Source organism: Ictidomys tridecemlineatus, chromosome 1 (assembly GCF_052094955.1).
Source record: "Ictidomys tridecemlineatus isolate mIctTri1 chromosome 1, mIctTri1.hap1, whole genome shotgun sequence".
NCBI classification, from domain to species: domain Eukaryota; kingdom Metazoa; phylum Chordata; class Mammalia; order Rodentia; family Sciuridae; genus Ictidomys; species Ictidomys tridecemlineatus.
Genome location: NC_135477.1, coordinates 128,626,945 through 128,643,461, shown reverse-complemented (window position 1 = coordinate 128,643,461; position 16,517 = coordinate 128,626,945). Strand labels below are relative to the sequence as shown.

Below are 16,517 nucleotides of genomic sequence, written 5' to 3'. Positions count from 1 at the left end.
TCTGGGTCCTGGTAGACTCCAGCATCGTCATGGATTGCCTTATCTCCCTCTGTAGGCCTTGGCTCTTATGTTTCCTTTCTCTGTGTTTCTTGGCTTCCTTTCCCTCTAGCTACTAGGAGGCTCAAGCCCGAGTCCAAAAGGATGAATGACCATTTTCCCTGTTGGTTCAAACAGAAGATTCCTGGGGAATGGTGTAGGTCAGGCTGGGCCATGGACAGACCCTTGAAGCACTGCATCCAGGGCAATGATGTGTCATGACTGGCCGAGCCTGGGTCAGATGCCACCTCTGCCTGCAGAGGAGGGGGACTGTGATGAGCAGTGTCCATGGGACCACAGTGGCGTTGGGGAGGAGCTGTCCTGAGGAACCAGGACATGGAAAGGGATGTCAGCAGAAGAGCAGCTAGTGTTCCAGCACTGCCTCCCAGTCTGTCCTGGAAGTGTTCGCTAATGCTGTTTCTTTTTTGCCCCCCATACTATGGGCTTAGGATACCCATGATGCCATTGAGTACTTCCTGTTGGCCTTGGCAGCAGCTGTCCTGCTGGGTGACGAAGAGCTGCAGGAAACCATTAGGAGCAGGCTGGACAACATCTGCCAGAGCCCCCTGCGGCAGGACAGTCCTCTGGGGTGCTGCTCAGAGAGGGCATGGTGGCTGAGTGGCAGGGGCCTGGCCCTCTGAGGAAAGCTGTCTCATCTCTGAGCAGTTGGTGTGGACAACTGCTGCTTCCTTGCCGTAGGCTCTTAGGTCCTAATCAGGAGGGTCTGAGTCACCCCCTGGCCCAGCCTCCTCATTTTACAATGAGAAGAGTGGAGCCCAGAGGGAGAGGGAATCATTCCGGGCCACACAAGGCGCTGATGATGGAGCTGCGGTGGGAAGTCCAGGCTCAGGGCTTTGCTCTGGAGCCTTCTCCAGGTGACTGTGGCACTACCACACAACCTCTTAAATGGACCCTCTTGACATGTGATTCTGGAGAAAATGAGAAACCTCGCCCCCTGGGAACCTTCCTTCCTTCCCTCGTGAGGAAATCAGGCAGCACGCTGGTGAAAAGGCAGACAGATTGGAGGATGTGCTCTTCACCCGTTTTCTCAGGGACAGATCCCGCCACTTGCCAGTGGAGGAACCCACAGTTTCCTTTCTTTCTTCAAAACCAAAGGAGGTGCCACTCTTCAGGCTTGTGGGAGTGAACCCACTAAGATCACAGAATCTTACCTCAGAGTGGCCAGGTCAAGCACACAGCAGGTGAGATCTGACTGGAATTCACCAACTCCATCCAGCCCGGAGGCCATGCTCCCACATAATGTCCCAGAGACCCCCACAAACTTTTCAAAAGCCAATTCTTAAAAACTGAGCATTAAGAAAATCATGACATAAACTATATGTAAATAGTGTACATCATTACATATTGACTATTTATATTTACACACACATTTTTGTCATCTTTATGGTGGGCACAAATGAAATAGGTTGAAGGATGGGCTAAAGACCAAGGTGCCATACTGATTTCAAAACAGCTCTTGTCAATTATCTTTAAAACACGCATGGATTGAAACAACATTTATCACCTCCCAGTTTCTATGGGGCAGAATCCAAGTGTGACTTAAAAGTGGTTGAGGGTGGCTCAGGGTGGTTCACAGGTTGCAGTCAAGGTGCCTGCTCCCAAGTACACTGTGTAGTTGTTGGCTGGAGCCTGTTCCTCACTGGTGGATGGCCAGAGGTTGGCCAGATGCTGCCCACAGTCACCTGCCCAGAGGGCCTCTCCGTTCAGAGGTTTACAACATGGCAGTTTGCTTCCTCAGAGTAAGCAAGGGAGAAAAACTGGAGTGAGAGTGAGTGAGAGAACCAAGTCACTGTCTTTTTATGACCAAATTGCAGAAGCGACATCCCTTTAGTTTTGCCTATTCTATTAGTTACAAGTGAGTAACTACAACCAGCCCACACAAAGGGGAATGGTTACCAATGGCATGGACCCCAGGATGTGGGACACCATTGGGCATCATTTTAGGAGCTACCTAACATCCTGTCTGAGGTTTTTTTGGCAGGGAGGGTACTGGTGATTGAACATAGGGGTGTTTTACCCCTGAGCTATATCTCAATCCATTTTATCTTTTATTTTGAGACAGGACCCTGCTAAGTTGCTGAGGTTGGCCTCAAACTTGATTGCCTCAGTCTCCAGAGTTGCTGGGATTACAGGCATATGCCACCGTCCCTGGCTACTAACTGAGTTCTTTAGTGGAATCTGGAATTCTCTAAGGCAGTGAACTTAAAGTTTTTCCAAAAACCATCAGCATCAGCCTCACTTGTGAGATTGTTTGAAATGCCGATTCTTGGGCCCCACTAAGACATAGAGCTCTAGCTCTTGTGAGCTCTCCAGGTGATTTGAATGCACACTAAAATGTGAGGAGCCATCTAAGATGGGGGTTCTCAGGTGTGTATAAGAATAATCTGAGGAACTTGTTGAACATGAATTTACTAGTTCTTACAATTTTGGTTCAGTAGGCCAGGGATATGTCTCAAGAACAGGCATGTCAGGTGAGCAACTCCAGTGATCCTGATGTGAGTGGTCTACCCTTGCTCTGAGCAGTGTGTACATATAAGGAGATCAGGCAACCAGGATCTCCACCTGAGGTCCATCAGTTTAGATTTGACTATGAGACCATCTGCCCTTTATTTCTAGCTCTTTGGGCTGATTGCCTGTTGCTCATTTGGTGGGCTGGGAAGGAAGGGGTGCGTGGAGTTGTTGTTATGTCTTCTGGTCACCAAGGTTGTCTACACATAGGCACATTTTTCTCTTGGGGACTTGGTTGTCAAATGCTGTACTCTAGAAAGTATTTTTTTTTTCCTAGGAAGGAAATGAAATTATTTAATCCATTACCATGTAAAATAGATGCCGTTTTTCTCCCACCACAAGCTATAAAATCTCCGAGCTGGGAGGAAGGAATGCTGTGGTTGAGGCTAGCCAGTCTAATCTCCCATGCAAAGTCCTTTCAACAACATTCTTGGGAGATGGTCAGGGGCACATGCATTCCAGAACAGTTACACATCTTGTATTTGAAGAAGGCTTGCTTGGTCCTGGAACCCTTGCTATGAACCATTCCCAATGTGACTCGGGTTACAGATTCTTTCCCTTTCCCACCAACTGATCATTCTCCTTTGACCAGATTTGATGTTATTCCTCCTAAAGTGAGGTTCCTAGAGCTTCACCAGAATTTTGTCATTGGCCGGCAGGTGAAGAATACAAAGAGATATTATTTTAATTAATGTACTATAATGCTGCATGTTACGTTTGTGTTAAGGGTTTTCTCCTCTCCAGCATGCATATCTTAATCTTGGCTCACATTGAGCTTTATCATCACTTAAAGCCTCTCCATCTTCTCACATGAACTTCTGTTCAGCCAGATCTTTCTCATTTGCTGCAAATACACATGTAAATAGACATATATGTATATAAACACATACACAGACACACACATGTATGTGAAGGGTGTTATGTCTGTCTACCTTACATTTCATTGAAAGTGTTGATTACATTTTTCTAATTCTGTATGTTTTGATTCATCTGTGAATATGGTAAATTTGCCTCTAACCAGATATAAATATTCAGTGTGCTTCCAAAGACAAGGGTAAGACTTTTTTTTTTTTAATGAGCAAAACATTATACTATATAATTGCAATTACTATATCCTATATGTAAATTGCTTGCTTAGGCTTTAAAAGTTTTTGAAATTTTCATTTTGAAAATGGGGGCAGTTTCCCTTGGAATTGTGTTGATGTTCTTTTTCTCAAGATCCACAGAAAGTGAAGTGGTCATTGGATTTGGTCTCTATTTATTATATCATAGCCAAAGGTGAATTTGTTACCTTTTTTATCTTATTCCTCATCCCTGAATTTCTGTGGGTCACTTCCCTCCTGGCTTCTTGTATTCAATCTAAATAAAGAACAAGGACAGAATTGCAACATCGTGGAAAACCTGTAGTGTGCTTTCTGGGCTTTCAGGTACACTACTTCCCTATCCAATAGTGTTAACAATCTGAAAACGAATACTTTTTTTTTATCCTTTTCTTATTTGCTTTTCCTTTAAGAGAGTTTTATATATATATTGTATATGTAGGTGTTCTCTTTTAATACAATGTAACTAATTTGACAGAAGTTTATTTGGAGAAGGGAATATGCAGGGAGAAGAGTGTCAGAATTGGGGATGCAATTCATTAAATTGCAGGGTGACTTTGGGTAAGTCACTTAACCTCTATGCATCTTAGATTTCTGAGATCTCAAATAAGTCCCCCTGCAAATTCCTTTTCTGTGATGTTATTTTCATACTGAATGAAAATATACTTTAATTTTTTTCTCTTCTTTTTAAAAGCAAGTAAACTGAGAACTAGAAAAGTGATTTTTCTCCTAGTAGCATAGATAGTTAGTGGCAAACACAGCAGTATTCTAGGTCTCATGACTCAAGGATGAAGTTGCATGAATGACAGGATTTCTATTATTCAGGGCCACCTTCACAGGTACATGCCTATATGTTTGCATGTGTGTATGTGGGCATGCATTTATTGCTGTATTCACCACTCTAAGAGTTTTTTGCCAAAGTTTTAAAATATTAATTTGCATCTTTTACTAGTATAGGTTCATTTTATAAAGGAGACTGGTACATACATGAGACATACTTGTATTGCTTTTCATAAGTAGAATACCATAGATAATAACAAATGTAATGGAAACAAATCAATGCACTAAATTTGAACTAAGTCCTATGGTTACAGCAAGTGCCCAGCCTGGGCCTGGTCTGGCATTGTTGGAAACTAAATGAACAAGTGGCAGGGAATGAAGAAGACAGACAAACACCAAGTCGCTTTCTTTTTGAGCACCAGAAAAATGAAGAAAGTGGCTAAGAGGACTGACCTTCTCATAATGAAGGTCAGTGACTTCCAAGCCATATATGGGCACATACTTCCCAAATCAGGGAAGTTTGGGTCCATTTGGGTGAGAGAAAAGGGGAAAATGTTGCACTATTTAGTGTGATTCAGGATCAGAAGCATTGCAGTGGGAGTCAGTTATGGGGTATTAAGAGGAAGGGACTTTAGCAGGCATGGGAACAAGTATATCCTGGAGAAAATGTTGTTTAAGCTGAGTCCAGAACAGAAAGACCTACTTAATTCTAACTGTGGTTAGCAAGTTGGTGTTGACAGACAGGGCATGTGTCAAGCAAAGGTCCAGAGTGAGAGAGAAGCATGTTTCCTGAGAGCAGCAGTGAGGTCTGCAAGGGATAGGAGCAGGAGAGCAGGGATGGGAGGTGAAGAAGAGATTGGAGAGGGGGATGGAGATAGGCACAGGAGTTTGGACTTCACCATGAAGGTGAGAGAGAACCACAGAAGAGTTATAAAGCCCTGAGAGAGACACACATGGGACCTGTGCTTTAGAAAGATGATTCTGGAAGCAGCCTGAGAAGGGATTAAGGACAGCAGAAGGGGAGATGGGAGGCCCATTAGGACCTGGATGTTGCAATAGGCACTTCAGCCCTTATTTGAATCTCACCCTTGTCCCTACTAATTCCCTTTTCTCACCCAGGATCCAGCCTAGGGTATCGCATTGCATAGGTCACCATGTTTCCCTAGCCAGCTCAGATCTGTAACATTTTCTTATTCTTTTCTCAGTCCTTTCATGACCTTGAAGGTTGGGCCTTCTTCATTTTGATAGTTGCTCTTATTAAGTTGTGTGGGCAAGCGCCAAAGAGGAAGAAAGTCAAGGAAATGGGTCCTGTACTCACCAGGTGGCAGCAAGGGAACATATTTTGGAGTCAGGCATCCCTGGGTAAGATTCTATTTCTCATTGAACCAAGCATTGTCAAGCGTATGTCAGATAGAACACGTAAAAGTTCCAAGTACATACAGTGCCTGATGTAGAAGGTAAACACTAGATGGTCTGAAAAAGATTTATTTTTTAATTTTTAATTTTTTATTTTATACAGAAGGAAATGGCCGAAGCAAATCTATCTTTGGGGACAATCCTTTGTTCATGGAAGATTGAAACTTAATCCAGGACTCAACATAATGAGGCTGTTTTTCAAAGTTAATTTTTGTGTTCTAAAAAATGCACATTACGACTCCACCCATCGGTCTGTTTGTTTTGAAGTTAAGCTTTAAACTTAACTTTTTTATTTTAGGCTTTATCTTCTACTTTGCCATTCAGTTTCACATTCTGTTTCTTTCTGGAGAAAACCTTGATGTGGAGAACTTGTAGCCAGCCTCCAGCCCCCAGCCTTGGCTGGGAGTCTGGTCCTGCATTCAGAAACACGTGGGTCTGAAGCAGACCTCCCTGAGGGACCTGAGCAAGTTGCTTTATCTCTTTAAGCCTCAATTATTCCTTTGCTTAGAGTTTTAATTGAGACAATGTGTGTGGATGGCTTGGTGTGAGCACTCAATTTGTGGTAGTGTCACAAGGAAGCAGAATTAAGTAGTCTTAGCATATCTGCCTTTGCTCCTTCCTGTGCAGGCATGGATGTTGGGGGTGGTCTTTGCTCTTGGACCTTTACCTTGGCCATATTACCTCTTGGGTGGGAGGGCATGTCTTTCCCAGTATGTACCTACCTGTTCTCCTCACATTAATCAATATTTTAGAACTCAGAAGGCTTAGTGGACAGAGTCCACTCTGTTGGAAATCTGAGTTCTGAGAACTTGCAGTTGGTTCACATTCTTCCGATGGGTGTCTTCTCTCCAGGGAACCAGAGGCAGGTGATGGCAGCTTCAAGGGTGTGGACTCTGCCCATCTGCCGGGTCAGAGGTGGGACCAAGAATAACATGTGTGGCTGAGACTCCACATGGTGTGGCTCAGCTTAGTTTCTCACTAGTATGCAAATGGGAGGGAGGGAGGCTTTGCTTTTGAAATTATTTAAAGGTAAGATCTCCAGCTCCCTCTTTTGGGGCTGCTTCTGATTCATTGTCCAGGGCATCAAGGTTGATCAAGGAATGAGTCCTTCTCAGGTGAGTTTCAGACAGGATAGGTGTGGGGAGGATGACTGAAGTCACATGGGTAACGATTGAGAAGGCAGGCAAATGGAGTATCCCTCTCTATGAGAAATCAAGAGCTCCAGCAGGGGGCAGTAATGTCTTTCTTAAATAGTACATACATATCATTACCAAAGAATGTATTTAATAACTCTGGGTCAGCCTACAAAGACAGTTTTCAAACTGTGACCTACAGTAAAAAGATGCTTTACATTGTATTCCAGTACATACATGCATAAACATATATATTTGTTGGACAATTGCTTTCCATTCAAAAATACTATTACAGTTAAAAAATTTGCACTATGTCTTGTTAAACAGATTTCTTTCACTAACACAAAATTTGAAAAGTGCTGATCTGGAAGTTGGTCTCTAAAAAAGTACAGGAGGGTTCTGGCTTCTGTTTTTTCTTAATCTCATTTGATGGACAACGTTTTGACACAGGAGACTAGTATGTTTCAGAATAAAAATACTGGTTGACATTGAATGCATTAGGTCTTATGCAATACCTTTGTGAGAATTCTCTCCTGTAATCCAGCAACACTTTGAGGTAGATACTGTTATTTCCATTGGGATTTATACAATGGAAGTATTTTGACTAAATCTGCATTAGTAAGTGTTTGGGATGAGATTCGAACCTAAATCTCTGCTGCTGAAACCATTATGTTTTATTGTATGTCTATGACAGGAAGATGTTGGTGGGAGAGATGCTCTCCCTAATGTGATCATGAATAGAAGCTAGATTAAAACTTGTATCTGCAACTTGCAATATTGGAATGAAATCAATTCAATTGATTCTAGAGGGTCAAAAATTGATAACATTCAAATGGAAAATGGAAAGAGGAAAAGAAAGGCTTTAATGACCAAGTGGAGATAGGGCAAAAACTTTATAAACTAGATTTTGAAGATTCCTAGTGGGGAGTGAATGAGTGAAGGGAACTTGCAAAAAACCTTGGAGTCAGCAGGAGAGGTGTATAGACCCCTGAGCAAGGGGCAGGCAGCCAGTGCAGCCTGTAGGCTCTTACAGCTTGAATGGTAGAAGCAAAAAAAGGAGATCAAAGACACAGAGAATAACCGCTTTTGATGGAAAAAACTGTTAGGAACATCCTCCTCCTCCAAATATGTCATATGCAGCAAATAGACTGGGAGAGGCCCACATTCATGAGGGGAGGCTTTAATTCTCATGCATAGATAGTGGTAGAAACAGTTTTTCACTCCGAATATTTATCAATGCTTGGCTATCTGTTCCCTTAGCCTCCTATTTGATTTGTATTTGGGATTGCAAAATTTACCATCATCTATGAAAAGGATTTTGAAATAGGTGACCTCTCCTATCTTTCATTTTGGCCTTTCATATGTAGAGTATATATTTAAATATAGGTAGATGTAGGGTGTATATTTATATATATTTAAATGTGATGAACTTGACTCTCAACTACTTTACTCTTCTTGTATGGCCTGGATGTTACGTGTGAAGGAGACTTGTTTTGCTCTTAAACTCTCTTAGAAGTTGAGAACTTCTGGTGTTTGTCCCTCTGGGGATATACTGGACATTGGCCTATGGAGATACTCCTAGGAATGTCCCTGAGTTTTTTGACCATTGTCCTAGACAAGCAGTGGTGCGAGCTGCATCTGCTTTCCTCCCCAGGGAGCTGCCTCAGACCAGCCTGAGCTAACAGCTGCATGGTGATCCTGGTGACCAAACAGCTAGTTCATAAACAGAACAAAACTGACTTGTCCGTCCTAGAGCAGGCAGCTTTGGGATGCTGGTGGGTGGAGGAAAGCATAGCCAAACCGAGAAATGGCTTGGAGGATTTGCATTTTGAGTTATTTAAAATGCCAAGGGATTATGTAGACTGATATTCTGACCCTCTTCCAAGTCCTGTGGATTCTTTCCTCTTTTTCCAGTTACGTAAGGTCCTCTTGTCTTTCTTTTTCCTCATGTCTTTAGATTATGTTTTCCCTTTTGCCCGTGCTCTTAGAGCCTTGTTCTTTTCTTTCTGAGCACTTATCTTAGTTTATGTTATGCTTTTTGTGACTGAGTTTTGTCTTTCTGTCTTTGAAATAATGCCCATGAACTACCTATACTGGAAGCTCCACAAGACCCAGGACCTTGTCAGGGCCACTCATCTCTGTATTCCAAGTCCAGCCCTGTGTCTGACACATGGCAGACGTGCATGGAGATTTGTTGAGTGAAAGAATACAAAAATGAATGAGTGAAACGTTGGATTCAGGTTTTGAATCTTATTGGCTTCTTATTGTTTATGAGAGGGAGAAAGTATTTAAACCAAAATCTGATTGCTAATTGCTTATAAATAATGGGGATATTGGGTGATAGGAGAGTTAACGAAGCAGAACAGGAGCTCCACAGAAGTTTATTGACAATAATAAACACAATCTTCATTTACTTAGAATGTATAATGAGTAGTTATAAATACAGCGAGTGTCTTCTGAATTTTCTGTTAATAGTTATGAGTAGGGATAACCATGGTATTTCACTGAGCCCATACAAGGTGTTGTGCTAAAGAATCCACCTACTGTATATCTTCTAAATGACCTACAAAGAATGTGTCATTATCACCACTTTCCAGATGAAGAAATCAGGACTCAAAAGTAGTTAGGACATGTGCAGAGATGTGGCCTGACCTGAAAATCAATTCTTTCAATAACTATGTAATTCTGGATACACATTTTCACGTTCAGAACTCAAGACCTTGAAGACAAATACTTCTCTATGTACATCAGAGTCCCTTTGCTCTAAGGAAGAGTGATGGCCAGAAAGTCGAAAGGGTGTGACCTTGATTTATTGCACTGACATCCCAATACATTCTTTCATTGATGGATAGCCTATGGAATACTGGGGATCAGGGAGCAGGTGACATCTTTAGAATATTTTTTGGCCTATATGGTCAGAGTATTGTTTCAGGTCCCAAATGTCCTTCTCAGGAATCATAAGTTGAGGGTGTGGCCAGATGCAGTCCCTGTCCCCTAGTACCTGTCAGTCTGCTCAGAGAAGACTGGACACATGTGAGGTATAGTTATTCTAGGAGGAAATATCTGAGATTACCTCTATTGGGACAGAGGAGGCAGATAGCCATATATCTACTCATTTGTTCGTCTGTCCATATATCCATCCATTCAGCCATCCATTCAGCCATTCATCTATCCATCTAGTGAACAAGTAATGACAGTGCCTGACCTCATGCTGCATATGGGCTCCTTGGTAGGACAGGGCTCTCTGATAAACTTCTTCATGAAAAAACAAGTTCAGAGATGTTACAAGAGAAGAATTCTCACCCAAAGTCCTGCAGGTAGAAAATTAGAGTGGAGATTCCAGCCCAGTCCTCATCCATATTGTAAGGATTGCATAAAACTTCAGCTGGGCTTTTGCTAAATTTCATGCAACTTCAGCTAGCTAGTTCTTGTTCATCTGAACAAGAAGTCTAAATGGACAGTGGTACCACTGAAAAGCTCTGTTGTTTGTCAAGTGTGGCCTCAGCAAATGTTTAAGCTCTTGGTGTCTTACATTCATCATGGTAAACAGGAGTGAAATAGAACTTATAGGACCGTTGTGAGGATTGAATGAGTTAATGGATATAAAATACGTGATACATGTACATAATGTTGGCTGTTGTTACAGTAACAGACATTTCAGAAGAGCCCTTTTTTGGGTGAAGAAGGTAATGAATTCAACTTGCAACATGTGGGGAAAGCACCTCTATTTTGCATTCAACTGAATGTACAACAAGTGCAGCATCCATATTTTCCACTTGATTATGGGCTATGAGGTCAGAGATTCTCTATCTGGGTTACCTCTGCACCCATAGCACTAGAATAATGTCTGATCCAAAGAAGATGCTCAAAATTTATTTATCAAATAAAAGAAATAAGTAAATGAATGGACTATAGGCATTATTTTCAATGTGTTTATACATGGATTAAATAATGAAATAAGTAAATATGTCCCCTATAGGACACTTGACTTGAAATAGAGAGGTACTTTACCAAGTGTTGGCTTCCTGCAGCATTGAAGGACATGCAATTTCCAGGAAGAAGTGTGTGGGGGCAGGGGTCATTCTCTTTCCAGTTTGAACATGAACCACCATTCAAGGGTTCTGTGATGTCCTGGACCAGGCCTGGAGAACATCCTGAAGTTCTGTCCCAGCCAACCAAGTGGCCAATCCTCATGAAAGAAAAAGACCTTTCTTCCGGCCCTCTAGCTTCAAACTGGGGTCAAAGGCCTTGGGCCAGTTTGAAAATAAATAAAAGCCCTGAACAGACAAAAGAGATTCTGGAGCCAGCCCTCAATGTAAACACCAGCTTTCCTCTCTGGCCAAAGCTTCCAGGCACTTCTCTGGGCCCATCATGACCTCTCTAAGCCTACAGACCTGCTGGCTGTGGCCGGTTCTGGTGGGCTTGTGGGAAGTGATGGAGAGGCCCTGAAGAAAGTCCAGGCCAGGTCTGTAACAGCTGGTTCTCTGAAAAACAAAATGTGTGTTTGTGTTTGTGTGTGTGTGTGTGTTCTCAAGCCATTTTGAATTTTATTTTTATAAAGAATGTATAATATGCCATTCACAAATAACAACAAAATATCAATAGTCTTCATTATAAATTCCATATAGGCAACTGATTCTCAGACAATGCATCTATTTATTTATGTGGAACTCTTGTATCTAGTGTCACTGTGGTTACCAATGTAGTTTTGGTGTGAATGCTGGTTGATATTTTTGTGAACAAGAAAATATAAAAGAGAAACAACAGAGATGTTAGAAATTCCTAATTCATCCATGTGATTTTTTTTTGTCTGAAGCAGAAACAATTCTCTCAGTTTTTGTGCTCATCCCAATGTAACAGCTTCAGAGTGGAGAGTTTTAAATATACTCTGCCTTTTTAGCATCACATTCCTAAGTCTAGATAATCAACAGAACTGTACATTTTAAAGCCTTGATTTTTAGCATTTGAAAATTTCTGCAGTGTAAACATTCCCCCCTTGCCTGATGTCAAGCTGCTAAGGTGACATCACTGTATATGAAGATGGGAAAGATGTGCTGGAGCTCAGCATTAGAGAGTATTCCTACCACCACAGATGTCATGGTACCTAATCAAGAGCACAGAGAGTAGCAAACTCAAGAATTTTCAATATTTATTATTTCTTAATAATGTAACATATGTGATTATAAATTTATTTTATTTATATAATTTAACTTTTAATAAGGCTCTGCTTAACCACCTGCTCTCAAAATTCCTAAAAATTTAACAACTGGCTCTCAGCCGTGGGTACCGTGGGCTGTAACACCCTGAAGGTCCCTCAGACAAAGAAGATGAGGCCTAGACAGTGAGTGGGCCCCGTCTGGAGTTCGAGTCAGTGCCTGGCATGACCAGGACATGGGGCAAGTAATTCCTAGGTTGCACTGGAAATAGAAGGCAAAGAGCAAAGGTACTCTTTTTTTACTCAGGATGCAAATGAAATTCTCCAGCGACTTTCCTGCAGCTGAAGGATAATTGTCACTTGACATCTGTAACATTTATTCCTTGGTGTTTCAATTTTCATAAGGCATGCCTAGAGGAGTATAGTCTTAGCTAGTTGCTAGGAAATTCAAATGATCCTACAAGGCAGTTATTGTCTCAGTCTACCTCCCTTGTCAGAGCATCGTCTGCAAATGATGGCGTCCATCAATTACCAAACACTGGTGAAGAAAGTGCTGACTTCCTTATATTGCTTCTGCCATTTTGAACCTATTGTGCAACCTAGCAGATATTTTGATCCCTGTGGTTTTGCACTGAAGGTTCATTCTCACAGCTGTGACTTTGAAAATACAGACAATAGCCAATTTTTTCCTTAATAGTTTTTTAATGCTTATTAATCAATTTCTACTCCAACATAATGCATTTAAACCATTTCTACTTTTCCCATCTTTTAAAAAATTTTTATCAAAATCATTCTATAGAGATTGATTCTTTTGCATATGAATTTTTACGAAGATGGAATAATTTATCAGTTGTGATTTATCTGTTTACAGTTTTATCTTCTGCCACTGGGAATTTTCTATTTTGGCTTTCTTTCTTTTATTTTTTTTTCTCCACATTTTTGAATTGGTGCATTATGGTTGTACATAGAGGTGGAATTTGTTGTTACATATTAATACATGTACCCAATATAACAATATAATTTGGCCAATATCCTTCTCAGTACTTCCCTCATCCTTCCCTTCTTCCCTCACACTGGTCCCCTTTCTCTATTCTACTGAGGTCCTTTTGCTTTTTTTTTTTTTAATTTTTTATTTTTTTTATTGGTTGTTCACAACATTACAAAGCTCTTGACATATCATATTTCATACATTAGATTGAAGTGGGTTATGAACTCCCAATTTTACCCCAAATGCAGATTGCAGAATCACGTTGGTTATACATCCACAATTTTACATAATGCCCAATTAGTAATTGTTGTATTCTGCTACCTTTCCTATCCCCTACTATCCCCCCCTCCCCTCCCCTCCCCTCCCTTCTTCTCTCTCTACCCCATCTACTGTAATTCATTACTCTCCTTGTTTATTTTCCCATTCCCCTCACAACCTCTTATATGTAATTTTGTATAGGTCCTTTTGCTTTTTATGCCATCATCCTCCCCCTTTCTTTTTGCTTTTCCTCTCTAGCATCCATATAGAGAGATAACATATGACCCTTGAAATTCTGAATTTGGCTTATTTTACTTATCATAATGATCTCAAGTTCCATCCATTTTCCTGAAAATGACATAATTTCATTTTTCATTATGTCTGTATAATATTCCTCTGTGTGTGTGTGTGTGTGTGTGTGTGTGTGTGTGTATGGTGTGTATTATGGCTTATTTCTACTAAGTCCAATTTTCTTTGATTGAATTTGCTTGATCTGAGTTTTGTTAGGACAGTGTAATTTCTCTGTCAACATTTAGTCATTAACATATTTTGCTTTGTGCATTTAGCTGTTGTCAGTTTTAGTTTGGGCTATTATTTTAACAAAAACAGGTAGGGACAAAAACCCAACTGATTTAAGCATCTATGGAAACCACAAATGGGGCCAGGTAGAAGCAGATCACACAGAATCTGAGGGATATGCCTTTCATTCACAGCAGAAGAGCAGACAGGCAGATCAATGGTAACTATACCAATGACAAGAACTTCAAATAAATTTATAATGAGACGCAGAGGGTCAAAGTTAAATTCAAGGCTATCATGAAGAATGACGACTTTCTAAACTATGCCCACAATCTTGTGGCATCTTGTGCTTGTCTCTACCCCAGCAGGGCCTTGGTTCATGTTGGAGGGATCTGAGTTTCATGGGTGTGGTGAAGCCTAAGATCTCTGACTTTGGGACCAGGTCATCTGGGATCCGCCACTTGTTTTGAGTATGTGGGCAAATCTTTGTCCACAAAAGTTTCAGATTTAATGTCAAAGATAGGTTGGTCTTTGAAAGTTTGTAGACCTCTTTGAAATTCTGAAAAAAAAATCTATGAAAATCTCCCCTTGGAATTAAGTGGATAGATCCACCCATATTTTGCATATAATTTGAGAAGTTTCATGGACCCCTTCATGTAGGCCCAAGGATGATGAGTTAAGAACACTCAGCCCAGTATGGAAAAAAAAGCCCTCAGTTTAGGTGATCTGTCAGGACCTATCCAGGGTTGACATGCTACCTAGGACTTAGGTGATATATATATATCTGCTACTTGATACCTCAGAGCTGACACACACACCACTTATGGATAAAAATGGAGACATCTAGAAAAGGAAGATCTGGAACCCTTAGCATGCATGATTAATCAATCAGTGTTTTCATTGTTATTATTAGTGGTCAAAAGCATAGACCTTGGGATTATGCTTCTTTGGATAAGATGCTTCACCATTCTGGGCCCCCATTTTTGTGTGCATAATATGGAAATATTAACAGTACCAACTTTGTAGGGCTGTTGTATGAAAGATCTACATATTCAACTATGGTAGCTTTTATTATCTCTAATGAGTAGATTTTTAGATAATTTAATCACAGATGAAGTGGTAACTGTCACAGCTGGTGAGTTTTAGATACTATTTACTTTAACTCTGTCATTTTACAAAGAGAGAATCATAAAAGAGAAGGCATTGCCTGAGGTCACCCAAAGTTGCCCCGTTCACCTGTGTTAGGGTTGCTCTCTGACATGTCCCTTAGATACCAGGAAAATGTGACAGCTCACATGACGTCATCAGCACAGTGCTTTCCAGGACAAGAGGAGGCCTGTCTCCATGGATGAGGTCCCATGTGATTATTTACCTTATTTGTAGAGTTCTCTGACACACCAGCTGTTTCTGCTGTGAGTATAGAGTGATTCAGGGAAGGTGGACATCAGTGGGTGTAATTTCTACAAATGCAATTTGCAAGAACCTGTGATGGTACCTGGAAATTAGTCACTCTAATTCTAATTACAAGGCTTTTGCAATTCCAGCTGATTTCCAGCCACTCCCAGAGCAGATATTTCAACCACCCAACTGCGATATATGGGGACTGCTCAATGTCACCACCATTGAGAGAACTGGAACCTGTGGGGAAGCCTTTCAGAAATGACCACCTTAGTAACTGACCCTAAGCACAAACAAAGGTGGAAGCCTGCTCAAGAAACTTCCAAAGCTCATCTATTGGGAGACACAGGATGATCCCATAAGGCTGGGCTTAGCTTCGTGGAGGGATCAGTATATTTATGACTGGTAGAATGATTTGTGCTTCTGCTTTCTAAAAAGACCTGGGCTCCCTTCCTCAGAGCACAGCAAGAGACTTTTAGTGCCTCCCCTGGTCTGCTGGTTTCAGTGATTGTTAGAATGTGCAAAGAGCTGGGCCCACTGCCCGTCCTCTGGGTCCCTGAGTAAGACAAACAGCTCCTTCATACTTGGTTCCTGTTCTCTATAGCATAATTATTTTCAGAATTGAATATAAATAAAATATTAGACAATATCATTTGAACACTTAATAATTGCTATACAAATGAAATAATTTATTAAAGTTTTCCTCTGCATTCTGCATTGCGTTCTGTGCTTCCCAGGAAAAACAACAGTTAGTCCCCAGAACCACCATTGAGGAAGAATGTGCCCTTGTCCCTAGTGTGTGTGAGGAAACTTAGCTAAAACAAAATACCTGAGACTAAATAATTAAAAAAATAATAGAGGTTATTTGGCTCAGGGTTCTTCAGACTAGTAGTTCAAGAGCATGGTGCTAGAGAGGGCCTCACACTGCTTCAACTCAGGGCAGAAAGAGGAAGGGCAAGCTGGTACAAGCAGAAGGGGCAGAACATAAGGGCAGACTTACTTTGTAACAACCTTCTGTGGCAAGAACAAACCCATGCCCAAGGCTTTATTCTCTCTTTATGATCTAATCACTTCTTAAAGGCCCTACCACCTCTCAAAACTGAGTTGGGATTTAGATTCCAACACATGAACTTTTGGGGGATCCATTCAAACCAATTGCAGAAATGACGGCTTAGAGGGATTTGATCATTTAATAAGCTAGGGGC

The 16,517-nt window shown here is 41.2% G+C and overlaps 1 protein-coding gene across 5 annotated transcripts in view; it reads left to right on the top strand.

Moving 5' to 3' along the window:
* The window catches only part of Sh3tc2 (SH3 domain and tetratricopeptide repeats 2), a 55,239-nt gene extending 51,286 nt beyond the window's left edge, over positions 1 to 3,953 (top strand). For 4 of the 5 annotated variants that reach the window (XM_078047490.1, XM_040272148.2, XM_021725694.3 and 1 more), the window contains one exon: positions 486 to 3,953. In XM_078047490.1, coding sequence (XP_077903616.1) covers positions 486 to 677 — 192 coding nt within the window. In that variant the 3' untranslated portion in view covers positions 678 to 3,953. The remainder of the gene's footprint in view (positions 1 to 485) is intronic. The other variant, XM_040272149.2, reaches the window with a different exon arrangement.
* Positions 3,954 to 16,517: the final 12,564 nt, after the last annotated feature.